This window comes from Stegastes partitus, unplaced genomic scaffold (assembly GCF_000690725.1).
Source record: "Stegastes partitus isolate 25-593 unplaced genomic scaffold, Stegastes_partitus-1.0.2 Scaffold192, whole genome shotgun sequence".
NCBI classification, from domain to species: Eukaryota; Metazoa; Chordata; class Actinopteri; family Pomacentridae; genus Stegastes; species Stegastes partitus.
The window spans coordinates 211,200-225,774 of record NW_007577923.1 but is presented as its reverse complement, the minus strand read 5'-3'; the positions used below and the strand labels follow the sequence as shown (position 1 = coordinate 225,774).

The 14,575-nt window shown below is 43.1% G+C and overlaps 1 protein-coding gene across 1 annotated transcript in view; it reads right to left on the bottom strand.

Annotated features, from left to right (window-relative positions):
* The window catches only part of fmn2a (formin 2a), a 40,777-nt gene extending 26,771 nt beyond the window's left edge, over positions 1–14,006 (bottom strand). Inside the window, exons 1-5 of the mRNA XM_008280411.1 lie at positions 11,795–14,006; positions 9,373–9,536; positions 5,537–5,689; positions 3,430–4,232; positions 2,734–2,875 (exon numbers count right to left, since the gene is read on the bottom strand). Of these exons, the coding sequence (XP_008278633.1) occupies positions 2,734–2,875; positions 3,430–4,232; positions 5,537–5,689; positions 9,373–9,536; positions 11,795–14,006 (3,474 nt within the window). The remainder of the gene's footprint in view (positions 1–2,733; positions 2,876–3,429; positions 4,233–5,536; positions 5,690–9,372; positions 9,537–11,794) is intronic.
* Between the last annotated feature and the right edge of the window lie 569 nt (positions 14,007–14,575).

The window sequence follows — 14,575 nt, the reverse complement described above, 5'->3', positions numbered from 1 at the left end:
GACAGTTAATAAATATAAAGTTGACCCACTCACTCCATGGCAACATTAGATTTCAGAATAATGGAAAATATACTTAAGAATCCTCTAAATATGTGACAAAAGACTATAAAGGTAGCAAAAGTAAATTTATAAATGAAGTTACACTTGGTGACATCCCACCTAGAAGCCAATCCCAGTCCAATAGCCAACTTGCACAAGTGCTGAAGCCTGTATTTCAGATTCATCAAGAGAAGTTGTGTAAAAAACATTCAACCAGTAAACTTGTTTGCATATTCAAAGGTTCTGAATTTTTCAGCGAGGAAGGGGATGTAAATGTCATTTTGTGGATTTCTAAAAGGTGAAACTTTTAATGAGCAAAACCACATCAGACTCAAATTATTGCTCAAAACAAAATATATTTATAGATCTCTGAAAATGACTGGAAATACCAGAGACGCTGAGAACTTGCAGATTTTCTTGGTCTTTTCTGATCTTGGCCTTAATATCAAAACAAGGGCCTTTTCACTATTTTCTAACATTTCACAAATCAAATAACTGAGCAATTAAACAAGGAATTATTCAGAAAACAAATCAATAATGAAAAAAAAATGCAAACAGAAAGCTGTGAAGTTAATGTGATTCAAACATTCTCTTTTACCCTGGAGTCAAAAGAAATCTCCATTTTAGTGGAATGGAAAACGAAGCCTTGAGGAGATGCAAAGTGTATGCTGCCATTCAGCACCTTCAACTGCAAAAAGATGAAACTTACAAACTAAAATTCTCCACTCTGTCACTACCTCCATGTGAAAAGGGGCAGCAACAAGATAGCTCCCCACTCAAACCTTTCTGCAGAAAAGATATAAGGCTAAATGCTCGACACTGGGTGATGACAGCATTTCTTCACATCTAATACTGATGTCAGCAGAGGCCTTAAACTGGCCAAGTACTGACGTCAAAGCTGCTCTCTAGTGGTAGCTCTGAGGAGGATGCTTTCCTCCTCTCCTCTCATAAGCAAAACCACTGAATTGACAGCACACAAGGGGATGGGAATAGCTGCAAGTAGCAGGACGTGATCAATCTTGCGGTCTGAGTGAGGTCCTCGTGAGCTGAAAATGTCCAAGTCTGACGTCAGATTGGGGTCAATCACAGTATAAAGACAGTCGTTCTGGTTATTTTCCTCCTACCTGCCCTGTATCATCTTATAGAATGAAAAAACAGCAGCATGTCTAAGCTGGGAGGTGTAGTGCCAACAGCTCAAGTGTCAGAGCCTCAATATTTTGACTATTTTACGAGTGTATTTGAAAAGTAATTCCTCACTGAAAGTGTGATTTGCTTGTGAAGGGCACACTCCCTGAGCTTATCTACCATTTTCCGTTGTTGTTGACTTTTGCGGTCTGTTGGATCTAAGCCACAAGGTGAGTTTTTTCCCCCCTTGGTGCTTCGGGTGGAGATTTTACATTAAAAATAAATACATTTTTTAAAATACATATATATAAAAATACAGTTCCTTGAATGGCCACTAGAGGCAGGAAGTCAGTCCCCATAAACCCGTATGTTAAAATGGTTAACTTTAAATCAGAAAAAAAACATTCTTTTCAATCTGGTAGAAAAACAACTTTGGTCTCTTTAGCTAGTTTTCCCGTTCATGATAGCAGCATGGGGTGTCAATTTTTACATAACTTATCCATTTAAGCTGTCATGTGGTTTAATATGCTCTACTGTTTTGCTTATTTTTGTATTTTTTATACCGTGACTGGACGAGCCATGAAAAACACGGTCCATCAACTGTTACTCAACTGGGATGGTCTCTGCGGCAAAGGTAAAAGCAGCAGTTAGAATTTTGAAATTTTGAAATGTGGTTTCATAAAACCACATTCTCAAGCATACATATCTATGAAAATTATTATTTATATTATTACTGTTTGAGCTTTGTTCGAGAGTCAGACTTTCGTTCAACTGGAACCTTTTCCGGAGGTTTTATATTTTGGTGTTGTATTTCAGTTCATCGCTTCCCATAAACCATGAAGACTTCCCACCAAATGTGTATTCCTGAGACCAACATTTCATCTCAGCAAGAACTGTCGAGTGATTCTACTGGGTCTCAATTAGAGGAGTGAAACGTTCTTCCCCGGTGCAACATTATTTGCGATTTAGACACATAATTTGGACAAACAGTACATTAACAGAAAATTCTTGACGAGAACGGCTTTAAAATGTAGATCAAATGCTTGACTTGCAGATTGATGGAGTGACATAAAGGGCACTTGGGAGAGAAACGCTCTGCCTATTAAACTAAGTCGTACAGAAAGCACAATGGGAGGAACTACTTCATGAAATACAACTCCCAGGCTTCACGCTCCCTCCCTTTTTTTCCTTCTCCCCTTCCCCACTCCCTCTCTCTCCCGGCAGTCATCACCGCCGTGAGGTTTCCTCACCGCACGCGAGACTTTGGCTCGTTGCCATGGGATGGTCACAGGGGAGTCGGGTGGGAGCCAGAGCTCACACCACATAATAACTGTCTGGCTGCAGAAGTTCCTCCTGTCACTCAAACCAAGTTAGAGAGGGACATTGAAGACAAATGGAAAGGAGCGGGCCGTCGGGAGTGAGAGTGAGGATGGGAAACCCCTGAAGAATGCCACATCTGGTGACCCGAGGGAATGTGCAAACACTAAACAAATCAGAGATGTAGTATACAGTCCGTGGAGACAAACATAGGAACACCCACGCAAGCACACAATGCTATTTATACTGTACCTGCTTGGCCTTTGATTTGCTGATTGTGTCCGAAATTGGCTTCTTCTTCTCCTTAACTGTGCTTTTCGAGAAGAGTTCCACAAATTCTTCAAAATCCACGACTGGCTCCTCGATTTGCTCCCACACCAGTGCGGCAGTGTGTCTAAAGATAGGAGGAAAGAGGAATTACAGTGCAAATAGGAGAGCTTTAATCTGCCATTCACTGGCTGAAAAAGTACAGTGAAGTAGACTTTCATAGTGTAATTTGTGATGTTATTTCTCCATAACAGGCATTTCTGACATTTCCAGAGAGTCCGCTGCTTTTTTTAAGTACTCATTTGTCATCTTTTGCAGAGTAAAAATCCAAAAGTTATGCACTTGTCAGATCCATCAGCCAACAAATTACATTTAGAAACTCAGTATCAAGTTCCTCTCTTGCAAGTAAATCAAGTAGTCTATTTCTAGACGTTTTTTCAACTACAGTTTTCCAAGCCTTAATAAGGAAAGAAAACCTGGTTCAAGTCAATTCTCTGCTGACCACAATGCCTGGACTGCATCACTTTCATTTTCCACAAGGTTAGCATCTCTATTGCCGTCACAGCATGTGGGCGATCTTTATCTTAAGTGGACAAGCTTCCTCTCAAATCTCTACTGTTCAGAGAATACCTTTGTGCAAACGATCCGTATCTATCTTCACGTTCTACAGCGTATCCTTACTTTTTAGCATTCAGCTGTATGCGTGTCCAGTAGAGGGGCTTCATTGGCTTGGGGGGTTCTATCACAGCCTTGGCAGAGGCAGCTTCCTGGACCATCATGGAGGGCATTGGGCCTGGTGGTGGTGGAGGCCCAAAGCCTGGGGGTGGGGGTGGTGGAGGGGGGCCCATTCCAGGTGGAGGGGGAGGTGGGGGAGGGCCCATGCCTGGCGGTGGAGGAGGTGGGGGTGGTGGGCCGAAGCCAGGCAGGGGAGGAGGTGGTGGAGGTCCAAAACCTGGTGGAGGAGGAGGAGGAGGTGGTGGTGGTGGACAAGATCCAAGCCCAGGTAGTGGTGGGGGAGGCGGTGGTGGTGGTGGAGGAGGAGCAACACCACCTGGTAAAGGTGGTGGAGGTGGTGGAGGAGGGGGCGGAGGACCTGGGAGGATGCTGCTCTGCTGCCTCTGCTGGCACGTGCAGACGAAGCTCTCTGTAGATTTGGGGATGGAAGATGAAACGGGGGACGACATGCTGCCTGATCCTCCGTTCAAAGGCACATCGAACTTAAACCCTTCCTCCACAGGCGAGGTCTGAACGGACACCTCCTGGCTCATCTTCCCCAGTCTGCCTCCTCTCATCTGCGAGGCCTTGGGGTGGCCGTTGCCCAGAGTTCCAGTATTATCCCCACTGGCCTTTGCCAAGGAGGCCTGCTGGCCCTGCAACACAGCAATCTTAATCCGCAGGTCATCGATGGTTCTCTCCAGCTGAGGGATGAGACAGCTTTCATCCTCTGAGGACGACTGCCCTGACTTCAACTTGCTGGATTCTGTCTGTCAGTGAACCACAGGAAAGAAGAAATTAAGATCCTAAATTAATTTCCAAATACATTTGGATTCACAAATGGAAACTGTTGAAAGTCAGTTTGTTCTCTGTGTGTTCTCTGCTCCATGAAACATTCTTTCTTTTGTGAAGTCTCCAAAGCAGACATAAAATTTGCTGCAGAATCTCAGACACATTATCATTCAATAAACTTATAAACAGTAAAACACCCACAACTGAGGGAGCTTAGTGACAGAGCTATGAGCTAAAGAAGGGTCAAGAAAGTCCATTATGTCTAGACTCCATCAGACCTCTGGCTCCAGACTGGTTAGAGCAGGGATGAGGGGATACCAAGAGATTTGACCCCAGAGACAGCGAGTCTCGCAGGGCCTCACATGGGGAGGGTTTGTGTCTGCTAGTACACATTCCCCAGTTGTGGTCACATCGTTGAATCTTAAGGAGAACGTTCAGTCAGTATGGCCCTCCTAACTAGGAAACAGGGAGGTTCACTGGGAGAGTTTCGCAACTCTTTCAAAACAAGCCTGACCTCTGGTGGACAAAGAACAATTTACAGTTGAAGCATTTTAACCGACTTATCCAGAACAATTTATGAGTTTTGAGGTTGAGGTTTGCTCTCTTCACGTGGGCTTTCAGATTTCATATCAACACTGGATATACATCAACTCCTTCAAAACCTATAACCCTCTATAGACTAAATAGATTATATTTCTCAATGTTTTTATTCTGCTCTTCTCCTAAACTAGAACCCCAAGAAGTTCTGTTGTTTAGTTCAAAGCACTTCACATTCTGTGCATTTGGCATAAACGTTTGAAATAAATTACATGCATATTTAAGGAGGAGGAGGAAAAGCTTTCAAAAACCAACTCAAGTCTCAAACTGATAACAGAATCATCCACTGAATGTTTACTTAGCTGTGTGAAAATCATGCAGTGTTATGCTAGTGTGTTTATATTATATTTATATTGTGAACTCTATTGATATGGTAATTTCTTAAAAGGGTAAATCAAGTAAATGTCAGCCTTCTAGTACAAAAAAAAAAAACATTCATAGTAGCACCACATGCAGTGAATATATCAGTCACCAAGAGGGTTTCACTGAAAGACATCCTGAATGTTTCATTTCAACGTATAATTTGGTTTTGTAGAAGATAAGACTTTGGAATATACTTTGCGAGGAACGCGTGAAGTTTTGCGCTTTGCATCTGCGTGTTTTCTGAGCACAGATTATCCAACTTGTGCCGACAGGACAAACATGCTGTGAAAATAATTATCGACGAGGAGAGGACATAACCAACCTGAAAGAGCGGAGCGCCTGGTGTCTTGGCTGACGACTGATGCAAAGGGGATCTCAAACTGTGTACTCTGGCTGTGGTTCGTCCCCCGTAGAGTTCCCACAGGTGGGAAGACACTGGAAGGCCGACAGATGCCCAGGTGTACAGCTGCTCCTCCTGCTCGGTTTAGAAAACAAGAAAGTGCATATAATGTTAATAAAACCAGATCTAAGGTGGTTGTTTGCCCCCCTCCAAGGACTAGTACCCTTTTTAATATGGCACACAGTGTGAACACATGCTGGGATGCACCCTGATTAAAGGCTAATAACATCTACTAGGGATATAATTTAAATGGTAGTGACTGTATGAGTATGTCTACATGGAAGAATAATGTGTTTGTGGGACTCAGTTCAAAATTAACTGTTCTGTAATCTTTACTCCAACAAAAACCCCCCGTTCCATCATGAAACGTGACATCTCTACTTGACTTTGCTAAATGATCTGAAGGTACTGTTGGAGTGTCAATGGCGTGATTTAAAACCTGAGCCCAAGAACACACTGAACAAATTATTCCTGCATTCCTCCTCCGCACACACTTTTTCTTCAGCCACTTTGACATCATTAGAAAAGAATCCTTGATGTACAAACACAGGGTTTCTCTGGAAACAGGCTTTTTTTTAATGCTCCTGTCAGGTGTCAAGAAAAGAAGAAAAAAAGCACCATTCCACAGTCACAGATGCAGGTACTATGTGTGACTGCCAGTCTCCATGGCAAATGAGACTGCCAAGCTCCCACTGCCACTGTTAGTCAGTGTTGACGCAATATTGTCTCTGGTCAAGGTGAGAACTGCTTAATCCTTTAAATATCAAGCCAGTCACTTCTCACAAATACCGCACTAATTACATCAAGAAAGGAGCTAATTATAATTTGAAAATTGGCACATTTGAATTCATATTATTTTACAGTATGCGTTTTAATGACTTCTAATTACCAGACTCTCACAAAGAGGCTCATCGAGAGCCGTGAGCGTGCATTCAGCGGTGCAATGGTGATTATGTGCCGAGTCTGAACAAGTGCAAGTCCTCCCTCTATCTCTGGCAAAAGGTGCAGTAATCAAATCGAAATTTCAAATCAAGAACCTGCCTCTGCCAAGGCTGTGATAGAGCCACCCCCCAAATAGAATCAATTAAAAAAAATGGAAGTTTCTCTAAATACTTTGATGCATTCCACTAACCCAATGCATTTACCCTGAAAGTCAGTGAAGTGAGCAGTGATGATGCTAACGTACCACAGTATAAAGCAAATCAGTGAACAGTGAGATCAGATAACTAATCTAAGTATTAATGTGATGTAAGCATATATGTCTGCTTATATTCAGAGACATGGGTTCATAATTGCCCAATCAGACGTGACATATGTTGATGTTTTCTTTCTAATTCTCTCAGTACAGAAACCCATTCTGGTAACCTGACCTACAGCCAGAAACAGACACATGATAAAAAGCAAGATTTATGTAATCTCATGCCACTCAATACTATTTATCAACTCAGCAATGTTTGTGCCAAGTGTAAAGGGGATGACACTTGATTTATTCAGAGTTCCTAGATACTCATCCTCCCCAAGCCCCATTTTTGGACCGAAGAAAGCTGATGGGAGTATTTAATTTCAGGCTGTATGCAGAACAAGAAACGCACCACTCATACATTTGTTCACTCCAGCAATGAAACTGGATACCATGCCATATATGAGATGAAAGATATGGGGAAAAGGAAAGGGAGATGTTGAAAAAGGAGACAAAGTGGACACAGTGAGTGACTAATTTCAAGATGTCAAGCAGCTTTATAAGGAAAACAGTAGTAGGGTTTGAGAAACTAACGGGGTTTAAGTGTAAAGGTTGTAGAGAGGCAAAGACAGGCTGGTGATTTATTTTAAAAGGGAGATTAGCTTTAAGATAGGAAGCATTAACAATGAGATCTGTACTCTTGGTGGTAACAGCAAAGATTATTCATGGTCAAGCTGAATAATGCAGGACTCCAGGCCATACACAGAGCAGGGACATTTCTATCCAAACCTGACATGGTGAGCTTTTTGCAGGGGAAGAGCAGCCTGAGCCCAAGGCACGTGGAGCTGTTACATAACACGGTCAGCAGATGGTCTACGCAAGCACAGATGTGTGTGTGTGTGTGTGTGTGTCTGAGTGAGTGTCAGAGGGAATGCTATTAATCCAGCCATGCAAGAAAAGCCTGAACATGTATGGGTGTCTCCGGCTGTCCTTTTGTATACAAGAGCGTGCATGTGTGTTTTTCTGAAGGGTTGCAAACAAAAAGAAAGCGCTCTTCATTTGTGGCCTATTTTAACTGCAGAGCATACAAGCGGAATATGATGTTATTGTATACGAGAGATTTGCAGCTTTAGAGCCTGCATAATCTGGTGAGTAATCTTGGCTGTGTGCATGTGCACTGTAGTTGCATGTGCACATGAGTCTGTACAGTATGTGTCCATGCATGTGCATCTGCAAGGGGGGGGTTGCATTGTGAAAAGAGTCAAACACCAATCAGACCAGATTCTTTGGTATTCAACACACAAAATAAACAGTCTCTACAGCCAGGCTAGCTGTTCTGTTAGGATGTGCTTGGAGACAGGGGTGCTTCAAGCTAAATATGGACACCAGAATACCAACATGCTCATAATGGCAAAGCTATACCGTCAGTGATTTGTAGTTCATCAGCTGTGGTGGCACTAGGAAGGTCAGAACATCACCAATTTTAAATATTTTAGTGGATAGGTAAAACACCTGTTCGTGTCATTAAAGGAAAAGTCATAGAAAATGACCAAAGGCTGGCCAAAAAAAAAAAAATCATCTTCTGGTCACAATGAATGTCTATAGAAAATTCCATGGCTACATCCAGAGTCACAAACAAAAAATGTCAACCTAGTGGTGGTTTAAAAAAAAAAAAAAAAAAAAAAAAAAGACTGTCTTTAGTTGTTTGACACAAAGACACTGAAAAGGCTCAAGTCTGCACACATAGTCTGAAACAGAATAACATATACACAGACTAAGGATAGTGTAGTTTTGAAAAAAATCCATGATAGTATAATTTGTGCACGTTTTATCAAAGTTACAGCATATCCCCTTAACTCCAACCAACCAAAATTAAGTTTAGTTGGATGGATCAACTACAAGGGAGCTTGACAGAAATGGGTCTGACAGTGGCCCTGGTGAACTGTGCAGGGGAATGTGACGCATGTGTGATTAGGTCTGAGCAAAGCATTACTGGAATGGAAAATTAAAGATTTATGAAATCAACTTTCACGTGGTCAACCCTTTCCACATGCACCACTGCACTTCAGGTAATGAAACTAAACCGGAATCCCAGTAATAGAGCAATAAACATAGAAACACACACTGGATTATCGTCGCACTGCTCCATATACTGCACATAAGCTTGTGACTGCAAATCACTTCATGCATGCTTAGGCATTTTATTTTCTATGCAAATGCTCTTTTGTGCATATCAGGAATATTATACAATCTTCAGACAGTGGATTGGTGTGAAAAGGTGAGGTGAGAAATGTAAATTGCTTTTTCAGCCCTCACCAGATGCATCACAATTTGGTAGATTTAATCAAAGCTGAAGCTGTCACGATGCAGTTCTAACTACACGTGAGATGTAGTTAAAATATATATTTGCATAAAACTGATGCTGTGAATGCCACCTACCTGCTCCTCTATACTTTGAATGTGTAGTGAACGAAAAACAAAAACCACTGCAGCTTTGGGCCGAGCTAATGCAAGGCAGCTCAGCATGTGTCCCCATTTTTGGAAAAACAAAATGTGACACTGAAGAGGAAAGTCTTACATTAAAGACTGCTGAGACAGTGCTGTCATCAGGGAGCTCTGCAGTGCTGTCGCTGAAGGGGTGCAGCAGACCCTGAACCAGCATTCGCTGACATAATTCTTTCGCCTCGTCCTCTGTAGACCCATCTCCATGATGCATACAAAGCCTGTCTAACAGAGAGCGACCTGCGAACAGAATGAAAACAAAAGTGTGAGAATGAAACTGAAGGCATGCATGCAGAGCTGCACTTCTAGACTGTTTTATTTTTATATTACTTGTTTTTAGATAAAGCATAGTGAGTTCAGGCAGAATGCATACATAAAATGTTAATCAGGCAAAAGAGGTTAAAAGACATGTTTCAGTTTCAGATGTGATAATTAAACACCTACATGTGCAAACTCTGTTCACACCTTACATGTGGGTGACGAGAGAGATGCTGTTAATTGGGCAGTGCAAAGAATTAACAAATGACATTCAAGTTGCCACACAGTGCATCTGATCATATCACTTTCACTTCCAAACCTTTATTTAATCAAAACCTTTAACCCAGTGATGGATCGCGCTGATGTGACTAAAAGGTGATTTGATTGTAGGGTGAGTTAATTGGTTATCTCTGTCTCTAGTTCCATGAAAATAGAGCAATAAAAAGGTGATTTTGAGCGATATAGACATTTAGAAATTTGTCATAATCCTAAATCCCAGAGCTGGTAAGGAATGGTCCAGTTTTTGGGTGGCAAGACCAGAAGAAATCATTATAGGTCTGAAAAATATTGACTATGTGACAACAGAGGAATGTAGAGTCTGGGGGGAAAAAAACACCTCCTGCAGAAAACCAAGTTCTGAAACACTGTGCAGTCATGACATGTTGTAAAACTAGCTTATTATTCCTCCCCATCCATGTGATTCCAGGGAAAGCACTAAATCAATTAACAAAGTCCTATGACTCATGGTCTTGTGGACATTGATTTTAGTACTTTGGATCCGTTTGAAAAACACCAATTAAGGCTAATAATGAAAATTGATTGTGTTTGTTTTGACAATTCACAAGGCAAGAAACAAAACAATTGTACTTAATCATGAACTTGAGTCAGATCCAAAGGCATGAGCACTTATTTTCAGAAATGTATTGGAGCTCAGGGACTGTGTTGCTCTTTGTTTGACAGTTAAATCAGCTTTTTTCCATACTTGCCCTCTTTCTTAACTGTCTGGCCAGATGGGAGCTGGAAGACTGAACTGATCGGTATTACATGCTGGCTGAACCTTTACGAATAAAAACAGGACGTTTGTGAAATGTCAGACAGGCCAAATGTTAATTTTAATGTGGATTGAAGATACAGTAGTGCACCTCCGTTGTTGGGCTGTAGTAAAGCCACCTGATGAAATGCGAATGGATCTCATATCAGGACGTGTTTTTGTCATGCAGACAAACTGTCACTTGAGTTTAGCATCCACGAGTGTGCACTGTGTGTGTGTGTGTTTTGGTATCTAAACCAGTGGAATCGGAGGATGGCATCGCCGTGGGTGGGTGGCAGCATTGTCATTGGGTCCTCTGATTTATGAGCACAGGCACAGACAGTAGACAACAGCTGAGCTCTTGAACGGCTCCACAACAGAAAAGAGGACATTGTGGCATTGTTTTGTTAGAAGGAGACATTTGTTCTGAGGGCACTTCTCAATGAAGAACCCCCACTGTTTTATCATGGCGTTCATGAGCTATTGTACTTTAAAATCCTAATGTTAATTTTCCTGCTGTTATAGACTGTGTAATGTGTAATTTGTAAAGTCATTAAAATTTAAATCAACTCAACAGGCAATTATAATAATCACTTCAACATTCAATTGCATAATAATCTAATCTCGAATGACAACAGGACTGGAGCCAAACACAGAGGAGTCACATCCGGCCCATTGGGGATTCCCAACAGCAATACAATAGGAATGAATGATGAATGTATTATATATAAGCAAAAATGCTGGGATATAATGTAGCTGATTCATTTTGTACTACAAACCTCCATTACTTTAAAAAAAAAAACAACAACAACAAAAACCACACTGGCTGACATGTTTCTTCAATACCACAAACTTGGTCACTGTTGTTTATTTATGTTGCCTCCAGACATAATCCACAGCTGAAAATAATCCCCTACAAGCAGTAAATACTACGTACACCTATTTTATTTTTGTAACATCTGCTGAATGCTACAGTGCAGAGCTGTTTTAAGAAACTTTTTTTTCCCTTTTAACACGACTATACATCTTCAGATTTACATCTTAACGTAGGCCTTGAACTGAATTTCTCAGACAGGTTTTTGCGTAAACCACTGCTTTCCTGGATCAGTGCAGTCAGGGCCAAAGTGTGTTCTGTTGGGTTTTTTGGGGGGATTCTACACCAAAATATGTTTTTGGAAGTCCTGTATATGCTGTGTCATATGTGACTCACCAGAGAAGACATCCAGGTAGGGTACTGTGGAATTGGAGTTCTGCCTTCCATAATGAGCTCTCCTGGAGCCCAGTGTCCAATAAGCCCCAGCTGTGCAACTCTTCTCTGGGCTCTCCTGTTCTGGGAACTTGGAGCTGTCACTGTACCAGTCTGCAGACACATTTAGGGGCCCAGCAATGGAGGAGGACCTCTGCATGCGCCTCCTGAACCCCTGGGCCCTGCTGGATTCGAATGCAGCTACAGTGGTATCTGTTTTCCTGGGCACATTGGGGCTGGTAAGAGGGGAGCCAACTGGAGAGGTGAGCTGCCTGGTGGTGGTCTTAACGTAGGAGGGGTGGACCGGAGGGTAGAGTTTGACAGTGGTGGGGGAAGTGGAGGATGTCCGTCTAGGCTGAGAAACAAGGGCGCTGTCGGGTGTCAGCTGGCTAATGGTCATGCTACTCTTCCTCCTATTCAGAGACAGATAGTCCCGTCTCCCAGCATCCTCCTCCCTTTCCACAGACAGATCCATGCTGCTGGCACTCCTGTGAGTCCCAATTGGCCCTGTCCCCACCAATATGGGATCCAAAATCACACATGGCACACATGTGGTTTGGCCCTCTTCAGCCCCGTTATCTAGACTGCGCTGTGTGTGCAGAACCGGGCTCTCCAGGTCATCCTGGGGCTCCTCGGCACTCTCATATGAGGTGGTGGTGGTGGGTGTGGTGTCTGGGAAGCTATAAGTGCTGTTAGTCTTTGGGAAAAGGCTGCCGCTGCTTCTCTCTGTGTCTGGAGCTGAAGATGGTGGACCACTCTCACTAAGTGACCCTGGACCAGAGGAATTTCGAGATATGGGCAAGTTACTGCTCTCTTTGTCCATTTTCTGAGACTCATCGTTTAGCTCTTCAGCTACACTTTCACTACCAACAGGTGGAGAGAATATTCCCTTATCCAGATTAAACAGCTGGTGAGATAATACCATGTCAGGAACTTTGCTTTCCTCAGAGGTCGACTCTTCAGATGAGTGGCCTGTCACCATCTTCAGTACCCTGTCACTGGCCGTACATTGGTCTCTTATGGCCTGCTGGATGTCAGAGAGCAGGTCTTCATTTTCAGCGGCTGCTGAGTGAAAACTGTAGAGGTCAGCATCTGACCCCGAGCTTGTCTTCCGGCCAATATCTTCCACTCCAGACTGATGACCGTCTCCGGTCAAACGGCTTATATCTCCCTCGACATCTGAAAGCATGCCCATCTCATCCGCTGACAGGCTCACCTCTGATCCAGGCTTGAGTTCAGCTTTGCCAGACTGTGCTGACCTCCCATCTTCCAAGCTGTCATCCTTAGACAAGCCTTTCACCTTGGATAAACTCTTCCTGATCTTCATGCCAGAAAACACCGAACCCTTCGACTCGGACTTAGATTTCTTCTTACCGCTATGTTCTCCACCTCCTTTGCTAATCTTATTGTGGGACTTTTTTGATTTTTTGTCCACCTCTCTCTCGTCGGCCTCACCATCACAGGAAGCATCCCCTGCTGCTCCTCCACTTCCTCCTCCTCCTTTCTTCTGCTTCGTCTCCTGGTTCCCCATATTCCTGAGCAGGCGAACACCCTTGGCTAACAGGCCATGCTGCTGGGGTCGAGGCTGGACATGCTGGGCTTCCTCCTGGGCTGCTAGCGACGGTGGTCCTCTGCTGGTCAGAGGCCTTTCAGAGCTGGCTAATCCCTGCTGTCTGCCCACCACAGTTAACGGCAGCTGTGAGGATGATGCTGCCTCCCTCAGCGCTGCTGATGCTGATGATGAAAGTAGGAGGAGACTGGCACTGACAGCCTCGGGCTCACTACCACTCACTCCTTGCTCTCCCCTCCTCCCCTGCACAGCCTCTCTCGCTCTCTGATCCTTTCTCTCTTGTTGCCCCTCCTTTTTATCCCCATCTGCTCCTGCATGCTCCGCTGTCTTGCATAACGGGCTGCTGGTCGAACGAGCAAGGCGCTGATGCTCGGGAGTTTGCTGCCCCGGTCCATTTTCAGCCGAAGGGGACAGAAATTGCTTCAGACCGTGCTGCTGGTGCTCTAAAATGCACTGCTGCTGCTGCTGCTGCTGATAGAGGAGCGAGTGCTGCTGTTTACGGAGGAGGTTGGTGACGCTGCTCTTCCTCCTGCCTTTGAAAGTGGTGGTGAAGAAACTCTCTTTGAGAAAGGGAACCTGGGTTTCCACTGTTTTAATAGTCTGCATCTTGACCAACCTGGTTTCGTGTAGAAGGAAGCTGATCTGCACGGGCTGAAGTAAAGGAAGGAGAACATTTTTAGTTTGACAGTAGAGGAGAGGAGGCAGAAGGTTCTGAGTTGAGTCATGAGGTCAAAGTTGGAGGTAGATGCAAACTGACAGATGTGCTTTATGTCTAGTTTCTATGCAATGTGTACATTTTGTTTTGGTACATAATGATCTCATGGTGCTTTCTGTTCTTTTCATTGTTCCTTGAAAAAAAAAAAATCACATCTGCCTCAGGCTATTTTTTTTACTGTCACCACTTGTTTTTCACACTTTCAAAGAATATGCTCATTGTACATTTACAGAAGTTTTTTTTGTCTCGGATAAAGATGCCTGTGCTGACTCATTAAAATCATCTTGTGACACTGCTGGTAAAATAAACAAAGTATGTAGGCATGTGCATAATTAATAATCAGATGTATTAGAAATTATTCTGAAACAATTGATAATCAATGAATAATCATACAAAATACGTCGTTTCAGCTTTCTCAAAGGCAATATTTACTTTGTCTTCTATAATGGTAAAGTGAACA